At 38.2% G+C, this 18577-nt stretch overlaps 1 protein-coding gene across 1 annotated transcript; it reads left to right on the top strand.

Moving 5' to 3' along the window:
* The first annotated feature begins 334 nt into the window (after positions 1-334).
* On the top strand, positions 335-17893 carry Rab2 (RAS oncogene family member Rab2). Its single transcript, XM_065218465.1, has 4 exons — positions 335-583; positions 14166-14481; positions 14547-14727; positions 16472-17893. Exons 1-4 carry the CDS (start codon positions 538-540, stop codon positions 16568-16570), a joined length of 642 nt encoding a protein of 213 aa, XP_065074537.1. The 5' UTR covers positions 335-537; the 3' UTR covers positions 16571-17893.
* The last annotated feature ends 684 nt before the right edge of the window (positions 17894-18577 follow it).

Here is an 18577-nt window from a genome sequence, read left to right as displayed (position 1 = left end):
TCTCCGCCTATTCTCGAAAATGTGTAAAATTTAGTAATAAAATAAGGACTTAAGAATTACCGTGCATCATATGCGATGTTTTGTTAAAAACGTCTAATAAACTGTCAAACATTTTCTGCTGTCATCATCCCTTGATGCGGCCCTGAGCATTACCTTTTCTCACGTCTGACGACAGAGTGCTGTTTGTTCGCAGAACTTGGCCAGCGGATCCTAATCCTATTTTCTCATTCACTCGGTCGGTCGTGCGTGGAACAAAGGAAAATACATACGGTGAATTTCCTTCGATACTCTGTGCTTGTTTATTGTGTCGTAAATCCAACATCGGAAGCTTCCTAGCCAGTGAAATTACTAGTGTGAAATCAAATTCTGTGAGTTTAGCTGCAGGCGAGATAAGAGCCCCGCCATCCAGTGTGTGTGTATTTCGTGGGAGGAGAAAAACCAGTGATCCCCTCGTATTGTGCAACGTAATTAAAGCGAAGGTTTCTAGCAGGCAAAACAGACGGTTCCCAGGATCGAATCAGCAGCTCGACAGTGAAAATGTCCTACGCATACCTGTTCAAATACATTATCATAGGCGACACAGGTAAGCAACATCCGGAAGTGCTCGGGAAGGGGACTCATCTGGATGGGAACTGCCCACATAGGGAGGAAATTAGCATCCATAATTGTGAGCGTATGGTTCAAGGCAGGGATAGGAGGACATGCAGTGGTGTGCAGTGGAAGCAAAATAATCGATAATCTTTCGTCATCGTTTGCTCTCCTAACTTCTCACTAGCTCCGGGTATGGGCAAATATGGACGCTTCTGGGACTACATACAGGAGGGTGGAAGCGACAGCGACAACATACATGAACATCGAAAACTGTAGGGACAACAAACAGCTTATATTTCGCTAGTGCCAGGCCAGTGCTGCCAAAGGAGTAGCGCCCAAGCTCGGACAAAACAATATTGTAGCGTTTGAGATTTTGATGATTCATACTTTGTATTCAATGACACAGTTTTTTTAAAGGATTATGCGCATAAAAAAATATTGTTCTTGAATTTTGTGTGGGTTCTTTGAAAGTGAAATAAACGAATAATTATTGTTTCCAAGATATTGTGGACAGTGGACCAGGTTTTACCATTATCAACCAAACGTCTACCTACACATAAGTGATATCCTTTAAGGACATAACTGCAATTTTATGATCAAATTTGTTAAGCAAATAAAGTTTAATTTATGATCATTGTAACATTTTTAAAACCCGCAACTACACAGAGCACTGTCAAGTACTATTCCTAAAGGAGCACAAACTGTTAATCAGCACGCTAATCAACGGTGTTATTCGGGTCACGTATCTGCGTATGAATTAATGAGGAGTGAATTTGCAATTCCTATCGAAAATTTCGGATTTTCTTTACCATCTTCTTCCGCAGTCGAGAGATGAGCTTTAACAATAACAAAAAACGGCTATGCAGTCGGCAGTGTAACATTTCCGAAAACGAAAGTGAATCCCTTTATAAAGTGCATTTTTAACACCATCCTACTTAAACTATATGTTAAGCTACATATAGATTGCCGCAATTGTGCCACAGCAAATGAAAACATCGCGCATTCCTTGATCATATATCATGGCTCAACGCCCACAAGCCACGCTCTATATGATACAGTCAAGTGCTTTGTGACTATGCTAGTTGTTGCAACTACATATTATATATCAAACTAAAGATATGCACACAGCGGCGCCGGTGGTGTAGTGGAAAGCGTGATTACCTCTCACCCCAGCAGGCCTGGGCTCAATCCCAGTCGGCGCCGCCGCACAGTGGTTCAAAACCCCCCAAAACGTGCGTTTTTTATTTTTCGGTTTGAAAACGACATTTTAGAAGGATGGTGCCTTGAGAAGAGTTGCAGAGTTTTCAAAGGGCTATCGTTTGGTGCTGAGATATTGCTGATCTATCCACCTAGAAGGGCAGGGCAAAATTAAAATTTTACAAACTTGCTCAAATCATGTTGGTGTCTTGAGCAAAGTTGTAGATTATGTCAAATGAAACAACTTTGCTGAAGACACCAACTTCGTAAAACGATTGCGTAACGAGTTAACAAACGTTTTCTTTAAATGACCCCCCAAATAACTTTTTTGGACGCGATTTTATCAACAAGGTTTGTTCTAGAAAGTTATTCGCAATCCTAAAACACACATTTGACCCGAAGACACTTTACCTCTCTGACCATAACTGTCAAAGTTATAAACAATATTATAGTCAAAATACGCATTTTTCACGTCGACACACCATAAAAACCGGCAAACCAAACAGTTTCCATTCGAAAGATACGCTTTCAAACTACAAACCACCATAGGTTTCATCTTGTTCTGTAATGTTCTTCTATTGATTTATCCTCATTCAAAGAGGAGCGTATTTTCCTCATACAGCATTCCGGTTTGACCTTTGGTCTTCAGTTTGCCATCCTACTAACACATTCACGTCTTTATATAATACACAATGTTTACCGAGTTTATGTGAGAGCTAGACAAAAATAAATTACAGTTTTTGATCAACCACGTGCTGCTTAGTTTCAGTTTGTTTGGCTGGCAATTCGTACCGTTCAGTTTATTGTGTTAGACGATCTTTATCTTAAAATCTAAAATGGAGTCCGAAAAGATGTGCAACCTTTCAGGCACGTAAAAATAATAATATTGATACTTCCATTTTGCTGTATACCTAAAATGCAATGTAATTTGTTAATACAGAGGGTATTGATAGACGGGATCTGTTCCTCTCCTGGAAAGAAGCTAAAGGAACGTTAAAGACAAAAAGCTCTGCAGTTACATATAAAGTCATAGAATTTTATAGTATCGATACGGATCTTATGCCGGAAATTCATTCCGAGGTGTCAAAAATTACAGAAGTACTGTGCAAACAATTCATGCTGAAGACACCAACATGATTTGAGCAAGTTTGTAAAATTTTAATTTTGCCCTGCCCTTCTAGGTAGATAGATCAGCAATACCTTAGCACCAAACGATAGCCCTTTGAAAACTCTGCAACTCTTTTGAGGACACCATCCTTCTAAATTGTCGTTTTCATACCGAAAAATAAAAAACGCACGTTTGGGGGGTTTTGAACCACTGTGCGCCGGGATGTTCTGAGGCATAACATCCCTGATCACGGGAAGTAAAGCCGTTGGTCTCCGGTTCATGAGTTGATGATGGGTCGATAGGTAGGTCCAGGTGTGGGAGCTGCCTGCCTGGCGTCGGTATCATTGGTGCTCAGCACGGAAAACAAGATCGAAGGAAAACAAATCTCGATAACTTTTTCGAAGGGACGTATCAGCTTTTGTAAACAACGCATTTGATCGTCGATTTGGCGTAAGTAGTAGCTCGCCCACGCATACTAACACTATAAGCAGATAGGGAACATTAGTATGCGTGGGTGAGCTACCAGTTACGCCAAATCGACGATCAAATGCATTGTTTACAAAAGCTGATACGTCCCTTCGAAAAAGTAATCGAGAAATCAATGGAAAAAAAAAGATATGCACATACGCACGGTGCAAGTTCAAGGGACAGTTTTCAAAATCTCCGAAACAGATCTCAGAGAATGCTCGCCAATGTATCCTGTCTTAATGCATTTTTCTTATCTGACACCCCCTGTCGCATACCCACTACCACACTGTACCAAAACATCATCATCTCTTCGAATGAAGCCTCAGACTATTAAAATCGAAACATTGAAAGCTGCAACCGGATGACGGTTGTTTTGTAATCAGATGATGCTCCTCTAGAATACCGGATGAAAATTGGTACTAGAAGCGAACGGACCTCAGTTGAAATACATAATGCTCTCCGTAGAATAATTGTCATGCCAAATTGAAATGCTTATGGTATTGGTTCAGCCCCATAATGCAAGTCATGCAAAGCCATGATGTAAATAATTCTATCGAACGTCATTTGGTGATCTAAGCTGCACATCCGATTGTCGGTGGGAACATATTCATCGCTATCAGAGGTGGTACGAATATTGGTAAAGCGTAGAAATCGAAGATTGTACATATATTTCGTGATGGAGGAAGTTTCATCTCCCAACAAACGATTTTTGAATTCATGAATGGCTGTCCATGTTTATTCAATATGAAAATGTAAACAATCGAATTATTATTGTTATTATTGTAGATCTAATTTAAAGCATTTGCAAGTCATCCTATTCTTAAATTGTTACCCTCTGAGCGCTGTATGTTTTACAGCCTATTTTCAAATAAATATCGTCCTTTATTTGGATGACAGTCATATGGATGCTCTTCAGCTGATGACGAATTCAACCATAAGGCAATCATCCGAAATTCGAAGGCGTATTGTTAAACGGCTTGAGCAATGCAACGATAATTCGAAGTATTGCGGATGTTTTCGTTCAGTGTAGCCCTCTCAGTACTGTTGTAGGTAGCGTAAAGTGGGGCAATGTATCCCACTTAAAAATCAACTTATTGAATATATTTTTCAAAACATCTGTTGTTGCTTGAAGCCTACTTGAGCTATCCATTTCATTTTCTCTAGTGCGAATATTCGAAAAATGTTAGACTAACTCCAAATGTACAAACTGTTATAAGATTTCTGAATCAGAAAATAAGGTCTATCAGTAGTTTCTTATAACTTAACGTTAATATTACTTCAGCAGCTATAAGTGGTCACTGGTTTCTGATATGACACGACGTTTTGTTTTTCTAGTTTTCAATAAACATTAAAGTTTTTCTTAACGAAATATTGCTTAAGTTCATTCGGGCAATATGAGCACCACTGATATTTCAAACATTTTCTACTTAAATTCTTAAATTTGCAATGTTCGTTTTTTATAACTGTGTTATATGAAATCACGTTTTGAAGCAGCAGCTTTGGTAAAAAATCAGTGATTCACAAAACTGAAGAAATGCAGTCACCGTATTATGGGCCAACTAGTCACTATTCAGTGGGGGTGACTGTATGTGTGTGTATTCCCTCTAACTCCCACTGGGCGGCAGTGTTATTATAGAAGAACTCTCAGCTTTAGTCCGGGAGTTAGAAGGTAATAGGTCTATTGCAGATCCAGCAACCCATTTCAGAATAATCATTTACAATAATCCCCGCATGTATGTATTACCTCTATCAATTGTATATTAGTATTACACACACGCTTCCAGTTTCAAAATGTTCATTTGAATCCTGGCACGTATTTAGCTTATTTATTTTACGTAGGATTACGTCTTTCGGCAACATATTGAGGGTGCAATTAAAAAAACCAAAAATCGACCGCGTTACAAAATGTGGTCAGGTCTTGACCATTTATAACTCTGTCAATAGCGGATGGATTTTAATTTTAAAAAAGCCAATCGATTCGAAATTTGTCTACGAATCTACTAAAATAAGCACTTCATTAATTTTCAATAGGTCACTATTGCAAATTATACAAATTTTCAACTGTTGCAAAATTATCAACGATTGCCAGCAAAAGGCGCTTTCACAGATATCAAAATAGAATTCCATCCGGTCTCGCCGAACAGTGTTTATTCAACCACCGGTTTTGATCGTGTTCGGTCGGTCGTCATCAGTAGCAGCAGCACAAGTGCTTTCGGCGCGTAGCGTTGAACATTGTTCTCCAGTACACAACGACAGGCTGCCCACACGAGCGTCCATTCACCGAATAAGAAGGAAGAAGTCACATTTGCTCGTCGTGAGCCGCTGTGAGCCATCTATGCCAAGCGCGATTTAGCAACGTAGTCACCTGGATGTTTTGACAACATGCAACCATTCCACGACGTATGGAAAGCTTACATCAGTGGAACTCGGCGGGCCCGGCAAAAGCTAGCTCAGCGATATGGATGCGGATAGCAACGACGGAAACTGGGTGCAGACATGGCAGCATCGATCGGCGCAACGGCTAGGAGTAGGCTCGTGAAAAAAATCGCGTAAGAAAAACTACCGACATTTTGATTTTTCACATGCTTAAATATTTTTTATAAATCGGTCGGTTTTTATAAATGGTCCATATAGACATATTTTAAAAATTTCTGTATTTACACCAAAAATTGTGATTTTTTTAAAAAGTATGCCATTCGATTACCTATAGCTTGAAACGGATAATGTGATAGAAATCAAGTCGATAGGTTGTATAGTTGTTGAGAAATCGTTAAAAACGTACTGCGTAAATAGCTCAGCATTACACAACCATAACGACAAAACGGTTCTTTTCAGGACCACCATAAATTATTGTTGTTTAAGAGTTTATTTTCATTAAACGTTCGCTGGCCCGCTGCCAGCCAAAGCTCTTTGATAATTTGGGAAATATTAGCTAGAAGCTTCTTCAATAAATTTTCGCTTTTTTTTATTATCTACTGAATAAACCAAAACTTCCTTGCGTTTTTTGCACGAAAATGCGTAATTTTGTCATCAGAAAAAGAGGCGTTTTCGTGATGGGAAAAGTGGTTTCGCTAACACAGTCGACGAATATTGATACCGAGCACGTAATCTTACGTTAAATCTACGGTCGTGTCTAGGATACAACCTTTTACTTTTTTAATTGGTTCTCACCATGTTAATTTGATCCTCCAATCCATGGGTTCCGTAGTTTTGTTTTTCTCTATGTTTTGCATCTCATTTCGTGATTATCCTAGACACTGATGTCCCGTAACCTAACTTTTTTCCTGTACACCAACTTTCAAAACCAGATGTAATACCATATTCATACTCGAATCGGTTGAAAAATACACTTAATCTTCTAGTTTACTCGACATCTCCGGAGAACTTTGAGATTTAGGCGTAATTGCTTGTGTAAACAAACACGTCAATCGTCGATTGCTCGTGAATAAAAGCTCAATCTCACAAACAAACTATATCAAGTAATAGAGGAGTAATTCCTCTACCTGTTTGTGTTGTTAGTTTTCGTGATGGAGCTTTAATTCGCGAGAAATTGGTGATTGACGTGTTTGTTTACAAAAGCAATTACGCCCTAATCTCAAAGTAGATTGAGTTAAGGAACCGCCAATGCCTAGAAATATTCAAAATAAATCATGTGAGTAGTCCCGCCGTTACATTATCTAATGTGTAGATTTTGGTTTAATCTGGCACAAGAACAAGCACTTCTAAAGTGAAAATAAGAACTTTGTTATTAACTTGGCATGTGGCCAAAGCATACAATTAATCGTATTGTCGAGCAGTTTTGAGGCGACCTTCTACCAGCGATTTTCAGAAAATGAAAAAAAATAAATTCCAGGTTTTTCTAGCTTAGTATAAATAAGACCCTATTGTTTCAAGGTTCTAAAAGAAATTTCTTCAACATATTGTTCCACGGCAAAGTTCGAGTGGTAGGAAAAGTCATTTTAAACTGCTCGAATGATGTGATCCATTTCAGAATAAACTGTAAAAAAAATCAGTCCAACACTTAGTCAAGAATGTGCAGACAACCCATTCAGATGTAAACGGCGTTAATATTTAAGCAAAAATGGGATGTGAGATGGAAATTTAGTTTCAATAGATAAAAGCAGATACAAAAGAACGAGCTCACCAAGTCAGTCCAAGTTAATCTGTAGGAAGCTACCGTGCTATTTTTACATAGGTCCACTTGATGGTGATCAGTTTAAAATAGTCCCGTCCTTTGTAGAACTTGTTTGAAGTGCCTCAAATAGAGTGATCCTTTGGCTTGGGTATCAGGTTCAGCAGTGTGACTTGCAATTCTTCGACGCGAATACTACGAATGATGGGATATCGTGGTTCCGATGAAGTTTACTCTTCATTTTCAAAACCGTGTGTCAGTACAGCTAGTATGCTTTCGGGATGGGATGCAGCTTTCGCAGGGCTTCTTTTACACAGATGATCTTAACCCTTTTGAAGAGGACAGTCGTATTCTTCGCCATCGTCGGAAATTTAAACTGGGTCAGCAACCGAATATACATAAAAAAAAACGAACGTCAAGTTCATTCACAAGTACCGTGCGGGACCGAAATCCGTACACCCTGTTGAATTTGTTTATTTATATGCATCATAACAATGTAAATATTATACATGAATACATATTCATGTTCATTCATGCATTAGCTTGATGTTTACGTCAACAATTAAGCAGTATGTCATGCAATTAAAATAAGAAAAATAAAAACCTTATCATGTGTCGGGCATTTCTATCAATCGGTTGCGTTCTTAACGATTTTCTAAGAAAATCACTCGGATTTACTTCCAGTTGTTAAGCGTATTTAAGTGATTTTTTGCAAGTAGTTTCCTGAAGGTCGATCGGAAAGGTAAGTGTTTATCGTTTTATATCTCAATTCTAAGCAATGGATCATTCATATGGTATTTATTTATCAAAATTAGTACCGTACGGATTTCGATCCATATATAACAGCTGATTCTAAATCCGTACACTTGTGCATTAACAATGACGATTCCACTTTATCCAATGTTTTTCAGCAGATCATGGAAGCTAAATACAAGCTGGAGGATTTGGAGAAGACTGTGGCAATGATGCGTGCGGGGAAATCTTACCGGGAAGCATCCAGGGATTTTGCCGTTCCATTCAGCACCATAAGAGATGCCGTATTGAATCGCTACTCTCTTATTTTATTCGTATTGTAAATGTTATATTATTAATATCTTTTAATGAAGACCGTCAAGAACCAGCCCAAAAAGAAAACAGCGCAGCTCCCCTACAGGGTATCACCAACAATCAATACGAAACTAACGATTTTAAATTGGCTCACTACTTGACTAGCCTATTGGTCCCAAGCAAATCGATTAGCATACTCCATTCTAGTCGAAATTCTAGTACTACACTATGTTTGTTTTGATTCGCTATGGAAGTTTGACAGATAAAATGAGGGGTTCATGGATTTTCCTATGTTTCGAGGGGTGCATCGATTAGCTTGGGACTGAAGATAGTACCAGAGCTGAGCCAAAAAGTTGAGAACGTTTCTTCGGGACCTTCTAGTCTTAGAGTTACCTCTATGGTATCACCAAGACGCATATACAAATTACAGAGAGCAGACAGAAATGGGCAAGAGAGCATTCCCAACAGTAGCCACCAGCGAGCAATGGCCGGAAATATACATGAAAGTGAACGGGAGAAAATTGATAAAGAGAACGCAAAGAAACAAAGGATTGAGGAACGACAAAAGAAAAAGGTTGAGCGAGAGAGGAAGAGGAGGAAGAAGAGGAAAGAAAGCTGGAAGCAAGAAAGCATTATAACTTGAAAAGGCAATGGCAACAATGGAGAAGAAGCAGAAGAAAGTTGCGGAAAAGAAGCAATGAAAGATCTGTATTTTTATGATTATTACTCTCTTGACGTTTTAAATTAAATTAAGTTTTAGTAGTTAAGTTACGTTTATTTTATTTTTCATGCACAAAACGAAAAACTAATCTTTGATGTTAATTCATTGTCTTTTTTTGTTGGTTTCGAAGATGGTTGTAATTTTTTTTTTTCACTTATCTGCCATTATAGGGCTACCATCTTAGGAACCGCTTATTCTATCGCTTGATGCCAGTGGGTTGGTGGAGCGTTTCCATTATCGGTGTATTAAATATGTTTCGGCAGTCTTCTCTTCAGTTTGCTATTATTGATTCGACAACATTGTCCAAGCTACACCACCAGTTTAGTCCCGGTTAATAATGTTTTGTAGCGTTGAGCTGGAGTGCCCCCAAGTTCCAAAGTATGGCGCATCTTGCACGTTATCACATGTCAAATTTCAAAGACCTCGAAGTTGTGATCGGAGGTAAACTCTAGTAATATTATTTAACCCAAAGCATTGGTATAGAATAAAATTAGGAGGAAATGAATCCTTAGGGGAAGCAGACCGCTCTGAAAAAAAAAATTACGTTTTGATTTTTCTAAAAATATTGAAAAAAAGTATCAAAAATCTAAAAAAATCACATTTTTTCTAATTTTTTAAAGAAAATTCACGTGCAAAAACATGTTTTATAAGTCATTACCCAAGTAACAATTTGGGTTTTATTAGGGTTCTGTAGACCATGATTTAGACTTGTAGCATGCTATAAAACCTCAATAAAACTTGCAATGTTGCTTGGGTATGGCATAAAGTTGGACTATTAGTTAGCATAAAAATCCAGAGCAGTCACCTTCTTAAATAAAAAGAAATCAGTTACCTTTCCTTTGAATCGATTGAAGCATCAATTAATCTAACGCTGATATTACTAGTTAAAAAAAAATAAAAGTAAAAAAATGAACTTGAACCTTTGACGAATGATTCTTATGTAAAATCGTGCGCAGAATCCAACAATATAAATATCAATTATTTTAACGCTAAATTAGAGGTAAGAAATTTTTCGTTCGATCAATTGAAGATCAATTGTCAGTGAGATTAGTGGTATTGTTATTAGTTAATAGTTTGTTTTTTAAAGTTTTCTTTAGAAAAATTGAAATTCTGCTAATTTTTTAAGCATTGTAAATAAAAATGTTTATTGTGGTTTTACCATTACTCTCACGGAAAAATAGTTTTGTAATGATCGAAATCAAATTTTATCACGTTTAATTCGGCGTTAAAATAATTAATATTACTTCATTACAGCCGGAGGTATTTGTGGTTTTAGTAAACACTTTTTTTTTAAAAGTTAGATTTCATTTTTAAGCTATATCTCAAAAACTGTCCTACTGAGATTTTTTTGGACTACATTTTTGGATTCAGCGCACGATTTTACATGGGAAATGACCATCAGCGTACAAAGTTCAAACATGCTGTAAACTAGTGTATTTGAGTATATATGTTTTGGACTCCTAGCCAAGCAACTTCTAAAAAAAATACTTTATTCAAGACAGCAACATTTTTTTTTTTCATTTATTTAGATCGATTTACATGCATGTACGGATTTTGATTCATGACTGTACGGATTTTGATTCATCCTCGACACAGTGTACGGATTTCGATTCAAAATTGTACGGATTTTGATTCAATCGTAGAACGCTGTACGGATTTTGATTCAAGAGATGTGCAATTTAAATACTTTTTTCTTATAATTAAAGGTAATTTTAAGACCTGCTGTTTGCAAATAATGGTAAAATAAAGATAAATGTATAGGAAAAAGATGTGATACAGAGCATAATGTGATAGCATTATTTAGTATTGACCGTTAATGATTCTCTCGTGCTTAGGTGTACGGATTTCGGTCCCGCACGGTACCGAACACAGCATATTTTACCACACGCGACATTATTGGAAGCTTTTGCGGGAACATAATTCTAATCGCAAATTCAATTGTTTGGTACAAACAACGTTAATATTTACCTTTTTTGACAAAACTCAGGTAATCATGACGTTTGATTATTGAAAACAATATGAATGAAGAAAAGAGACCAACTCGACTGAACATGCATAAGGGCGTATGGCGATGATCGATTCTCTTCATCGATTTTCTTTTTGCATTACTACAGCTAAGCGAAACAATTTTCTAGAATTTGTTCAATGCAGAGTTGTAACAGGTTGTATTGGCTATCAAAAACAACAGCAAACGCAACAAGAAACGTTAATTCTAGCGAGATATTAACAAAAGAGAAAATCGACGAAGAGAATCGATCATCGCGTTTACGCCCTTATACCAACAATCAATACGAAACTAACGATTTTAAATTGGCTCACCACTTTAGTAGCCTATTGGTCCCAAGCAAACGATTAACGTACCCTATTCTAGTCGAAATTCTAGTACTACACAATGTTTGTTTTGATTCGCTATGAAAGTTTGACAGATAAAATGAGGGGTTATTGGTTTTTCCTATGTTTCGAGGGGTGATTCGATTAGCTTGGGACCGAAGAGAGTACCAGAGCTGAGCCAAAAAGTTGAGCACGTTATTTCGGGACCTTCTAGTCTTAGAGTTACCTCTATGCTTATACTGTCGAACTGCTGTCATGATTACCTGAGATTTGTCAAATAATATAAATATTTACATTGGGGTCTCCCTTAGCTCAGTCGGTAAAGGCGCAGCTACAAAGCAAGACCATGCTGGACGTGGTTGGGTTCGATTCCCGGTCCGGTCTAGGAATTTTTCGGGTTGGAAAATGTCTCGACTTCCCTGGGCATAGAAGCATAGAGGTAACTCTAAGACAAGTAGGTCCCGAAGAAACGTGCTCAACTTTTTGGCTCACCTCTGGTACTATCTTCGGTCCCAAGCTTGTCGAATCACCCCTCGAAACATAGGAAAAACCAATAACCCCTCATTTTATCTGTCAAACTTTCATAGCGAATCAAAACAAATATAGTGTAGTAATAGAATTTCAACTAGAATAGGGTACGTTAATCGTTTGCTTGGGACCAATAGGCTACTAAAGTGGTGAGCCAATTTAAAATCGTTAGTTTCGTATTGATTGTTGATAGAAGTATGATTGGACTTTTGCCACACAATTATACCAATGCAAAAATGGTACAGGCATCGAAAGCTCTCAATTAATAACTGTGGAAGTGCATCTAGAACACTAAGTTGAGAGCACGCAATAAGCTAATATGCGATATGCAATAAGCTTGAAATGCGAAGAAGAAAAGAAAGAAGAAGAAATATTTACATCGATTGTATCGAAGAATACGAAGAAAAAACGTGAACGTAGTGAAATCGAAAATCAACCACTCTCGAGCAGAGCCTATTGCGATATAATACTCGGGTGACTGTATAGCCTTTTTTCCGGTGATTTGTTTTCCGTGTTGAGCACCAATGCTACCGATGCCAGGGAGGCAGCTCCCACACTTGGACCCTACCTATCGACCCATCAACTCATGAACCGGGGACCAACGGCTTTTACTTCCCTTCCGAAGGAAGGCGTGGTCAGAGATGTTATGCCTCAGAACATCCCGGCGGCGGCGACTGGGATTGAACCCAAGCCTACTGGGGTGAGAGGCAATCACGCTTACCACTACACTACCGACACCGCTGACTGTATAGCCTTAAATGAGGGGGCTAGAAGGAAAGGGGTGTAAGTGACTTTGATTGCTTTTCTTCATCGACTTTCTCATTCGTTAATAATTCAGTTGCAAACACATTCCTTGATTCGTGTGCCATTTTGGATGCTAGATTTTGGATTGATCCTTCTTAAAGCCTCATGAAAACAGAACATTCTTACAGGTTGTTTACTAGGGAGCTCAGACCACCCCGATAGCATGCTCATTTTGTTTTATTTCGGTTACAAAACGAACTTTTTTTTATAATATTCAAAAGTTTACATTTGATATTCAATTTGTATTCATGATGTAAATAGTGCTTGAAACTATCAATTTACTTCAAAGTCATTCGAATTTGCCACTGAATTTAGTATCATTAGTGATGATTTTCTCAAGGAGGGCAAACTGCCCCACCTTTCACTACACACGATGCGTTATTTCAGTACCTTCCAGTACAGATTTGATGAGTGTTAAAATCGCGGTCCCATTTTCATCAATCCTCTTCATCAGGCACAACCTAGTTTGATATCCACACACGTAAACCGCCTTCTTCGTTGGTTGGCTTTATCTCCCGAATACGAATCTAATATTTATGAGAACACGCAGACGGTGACCGTGATAAAACATACATTTCCTAGTTCCTAGTTTTCGCTCGATATCTGTCGAGCGTTTTTTGGGGAATAGGATTTCGTTCGATAATCGACGTGAGTCCAAGTATACAAATATGCGAAAATAGCAGCCGCAGCCCGCAGCTCAGCTGCTCGCAGCAGTGTGCGAGGTTGATATGTAGAATCGATTTTCCGGTGATGCCCGTCGTATCTAGTTGACTGGCGTAAACAAATTTAACCTGTCGAAGTTGTTTCCATATGGTTGAAAAGGGGCTACCCCGTTTGACATAAAGCCGTGTGGCATAAAGGTAATTAGACATACAGTGTATCTCAAAATTGATCGTACAGCTGTATTTAAATTTTAGAAAAACGGCTCTAAAAGCACAAGTTAAAAAGATACGTCTCTGAATTTTTGGCAGCTGATTCAGCATACATTTATCAATTATTGTCTCAGTATTAGTTTGTTTGTTATGCCAAATGGCTAAACGGCCATTATGCCTTGTTATGGCTATGCCAAATGGCGTTCCCAGGTTGGAAGGATTGTGTGATTTCGAATCGCATTTGCTTTGCATAACAAACGATGGAGACGCTTGTCACTTTTCAATAACTTCTAATGGAGACGCATGACCCTTGAAACAGAAAAAAATACTCTAAATAAATTGTTCTATCTCTTTCTATGCTTCCAGGTGTCGGCAAATCCTGCCTACTGCTCCAGTTCACGGACAAACGGTTCCAGCCGGTGCATGATCTGACGATCGGTGTTGAGTTCGGTGCTCGTATGATCACCATCGATGGCAAGCAGATCAAGCTGCAAATCTGGGACACGGCCGGTCAGGAAGCATTCCGTTCGATTACCCGCTCATACTACCGAGGTGCCGCCGGGGCCCTGCTGGTGTACGACATCACCCGAAGGGAAACGTTCAACCATTTGACCACCTGGCTGGAGGACGCCCGGCAGCACTCGAACTCCAACATGGTGATCATGCTGATTGGCAACAAGAGGTAGGTGTCCTTCCCCCGCCCCACAGCTTCCGGATTGATGAGGTTGGCTTGCATTCGATTTTCAGTGACTTGGACTCCCGCCGCGAGGTGAAGAAGGAGGAAGGCGAAGCTTTCGCCCGAGAGCACGGTCTAGTCTTTATGGAAACTTCAGCCCGCACGGCGGCGAACGTAGAGGAGGCTTTCATCAATACTGCGAAGGAGATCTACGAGAAGATACAGGAGGGAGTGTTTGACATCAACAATGAGGTATGTAAATCGTTGACGAATGGGATATTATGTAGGGTGATAAATTTCCATCCAGTGCCGGTGCTTGCTTTCACCTTAACATGGGCCCAGATCCATTTTCTTTTAACTAAATTGAATGTGCTGTGTCTTCCTCTGCTGCTTGCAGATTTAGTTCCCACCGGAGAATCTGTTATGTGCCAGAATCACGGAAATTTTTCCTAGGTCAGAATTTAAAATTGATCCTATTTCTATGATTTCTATTTTTTTCAGTCTGAATTCTCAAAATTTTCAAAATTTTGGATTCAAAAAAATGACAGCCTAATAAAGGTTTTGAAATTTGGAAGCTAGAAAAACTTTTTTTTTCTCAAGGTCCTGAAAGTTATTCAAATCTTCAGATAATTTTTTTTTTCTAAATTCCAAATCGAACATTTCTTTCGAACAAAGTGCCATAATAACGAATTTTCCAAGTCCCAGGAACAGTACAAATGCAGTGCTGTTACAACAGGCGTGGATATGTCGCGAGAACTTTCAGTCGTTAAATTCGCGGAAACATTAAATTATGTCGCGAAAATCGCGCTATTTTTAGAAAATATGACGTTTTTTTTATCGTGTTTTAGGAAGCACTGAGCAGTGATGACAACATTCCAGTTCAAACTGAATTCTTCCAGTTTTTTTGACACATCCAGTCAAACAGTTTGAAATATTCCATTTTTTAAGAATTCATCCAGTTTTATACATCCTGATGGATGTGGGCGTCTTAGTAATACATGTATAAAGAGAGAGTGAGAAGGATTAGTAGTTAGTAGTAGTAGATTAGTTCCCTCACCTTCTGCCATGTCCGGAATATTTAATTTTAAATAAAACACTCTGAACCTCGTAGATTTTTCTAAATATATATAATTTTTTTTTTAAATATAATTTTCTAAGCTTCAGAATTTCGATTTTTTCTCAAACCTTGAATCTTGATAAATTTTCTGTGTCGCAATTGTTTATGGAAAACTTTAATTTTCTTATAATTTCCAGCAGAATACTTTCGAAAATCTTCTATAAACACTCATAAATTTCCTTGCAACTTTCTTTTAAATTTTCTAAAAATTATCACCGGAATATCCTTGGAATATAAATACTCACAATTCCTTAGAAATTTTCTTCTAAATTTGGTTGAAACTATCGTCGAAATTCAGAGTTCAATTCCCTTGAAATAATTAAAAATAATCAGCGACGCCGGTGATGTAGTGGTAAGCGTGATTACCTCTCACCCCAGCAGGCCTGGGTTCAATCCCAGTCGGCGCCGCCGGGATGTTCTGAGGCATAACATCTCAGATCACGCCTTCCTTCGGAAGGGAAATAAAGCCGTTGGTTCCCGGTTCATGAGTTGATGGGTCGATAGGTAGGGTCCAGGTGTGGGAGCTGCCTTCCTGGCACTGGCACGTCGGTAGCATTGGTGCTCAGCACGGAAAACAAGATCGACGGAAAACAAATCCAAGGAAAAAAAAATTAAAAATAATCATGCTTGGAGAAATTTTCTAGAATGGATCAACGAAGATCAATATTCAAGATGTAGAAATTCAATCATCAATCTCATTCATCAAAGTCCATGAGCCTTGCATATTTCTTGATTACTTTTTCGAAAGGACTACCTACGTGAAAGGGTTTAATAATTCCGAAAACTCTGTTTTTTATAGCAAGTGAATGGAAGCAACTTTAAGCTTCTCCGTTCTGGTTACCATAGGTAGTTTGACCTTTTTCACTGATCTCCTTCCAGGCAAACGGCATCAAGATTGGCCAGCAGCACTCACCAACCAACCCGTCCCTAGGCAGCGGAAACAATCCCGGCGGTCAGTCGAGCAGTGGTTGCTGTTAAAATGTGTTGCCAAAAACCAACCACCACCACTTTATCACCATTTACCATACTAATGCTGCTATGCTATGAAAGAACCCCCTCTTTGTTCAGCTGCTCCAAGATGGGGACACTAGTTGAATGGTGACGAAAAACAAGAAGAAGAAGAAGAAGACGAAGAAAAACATGTTGGAGGTAGGGTACACAAAAGGACAACACACGAGAGCGAAGGACTTTGTATAAAAGAAAACTAATTGAAAAGGTAACGAAACCGTGTGCTCCTAGCATTATAAATAAAAATAACGATGATGATGATAATATTTGAATAACCGAGGTTGCAGTTGGGTTTGTGTAAGCGGGACGTGATTGGCGAATGTTGTAAAATAAAGTTTATATTTTGTTTTATTTTTTAATTACCAATCATCATAAAATTAGCTATCTAAATAAAAAGACCGGGCAGTGAGACGAATGGCAAATTCCGTTTATTTTTTGTTTCATTCATTTATTAGGTATAAAACGATAAGTGAAGATGAGAGAATACGGCTAAACTGTCTTAGAAACGATACGATCTTACGATTACCTAAAACAAATGAGAAATCAAGACAAAAGAATGGAACACTTACCCTTTACTGCATGTTTAGTATTTTATCTCAAAGTGAAGAAGAACCTACCAACCTAACAAACAACAACACAACTATTGAATTTCTAGCATAAGCAAACGTATAGATCTTTGACAACTTCCTTGGTCCCTTTATTAGATTAAAGCTTTTACCAAATAGTCTTCGTTTGTTTATTTTAATCAATAAAGCAAAAAAGCTATCGTACGTCATAAAAAAAGAAAACGATTTCCAAGTTCTTAGCATAATGATCATACCACCATTCATGGTTGAACCGGAGCCGTGAAATTGATTCGTTTTTGCTCAGGCAGGCATTCCACGCAAAGCATTCTTCCGTTCCTTACGTGTGACAACAACAACAACTACTACTATTTACTACACAGAACTAGTTCGTTCAATGAATCCATAAAATTCCAACCTACTAATCGGTGTCCGTTAAAGCAACCCTTTTCTTGTGTCTATATTCGGGTTCTTTCTTTGAGGTATGCCGAAAATAAGTTCCCTACTGCTTGTGGTGTGCGTTATTGGAAAGCAAAATTATTCAAACATAAAATAGACCATCTACGATGGAAACGGATCTGCGACATGTGAATGGCGCGTAATCGATTCGACGTTGGAAAAAGTTGTAGTTTCGTATAAATCAAAACCTATGACGATTATATTTTTCAGTTGTGATCAATTTAAGGTAAACTAAATATAAACTATGAAATTAATAACAATTAATAATAAAGGACATTCGTTTTTATCGGAGTATTTAAGTGATCGATCACAATCTTGCCAAAACCTATCCTACCAATAAACGCCTAACAGTCCCATTTGAACAGGAAATTAAGCAAAGATGGGACAGATGGCAGTATAGGCCCAAACGCAATGTGAGCGGAAGCGGAACGGAAACGGAAAGTTTGACAGTTGTCACAAATGATATCAAGATGCCTAACCGAAGTCGATTTGGTTCTAACTAGTTTTCAATCCGACAAGCAGGCTTACTCAGATCGGGCTTTTCCGCTGCCGCTGCCGTTCCGCTTCCGCTGTCATTGCGCTTGGTCCTTATCTCTCTTAATTGTATGGTTCAGGGTGTCAATTACCTGGAAACTCAGGGAAATATTTCTCAGTCCTTATTAAAAACTGAATTAAAACTATAATGATATCACCGTGCGAAAGCTCGATTAATAAAAATGAGCTGTAAATTAACAAAACTGGAATCATGTTAAACTCATATTTCAAACTGAGTTTAAAAAAAGTTTCATTGAACAATCGGAATTTGAAAGTTTTACTGTAAATACTGTATTTCAATATAGCAAAAATCATCTGTAGCTTTTGTTTTGATTTCGATTTGGACATTTGCGCGCTCTGTTGTCATGATATCATCGATAACATATTTTATTCGTATATTTGCTTCATAAAGAACTGAAGC

Source organism: Ochlerotatus camptorhynchus, unplaced genomic scaffold, assembly GCF_037179485.1.
Source record: "Ochlerotatus camptorhynchus isolate MF236.1 unplaced genomic scaffold, CSIRO-AGI_Acam_v1.1 ptg000086l, whole genome shotgun sequence".
Classification (NCBI taxonomy): domain Eukaryota; kingdom Metazoa; phylum Arthropoda; class Insecta; order Diptera; family Culicidae; genus Ochlerotatus; species Ochlerotatus camptorhynchus.
The sequence above is the reverse complement of the archived record's forward strand: the minus strand, read 5'-3'. Positions and strand labels throughout refer to the sequence as shown.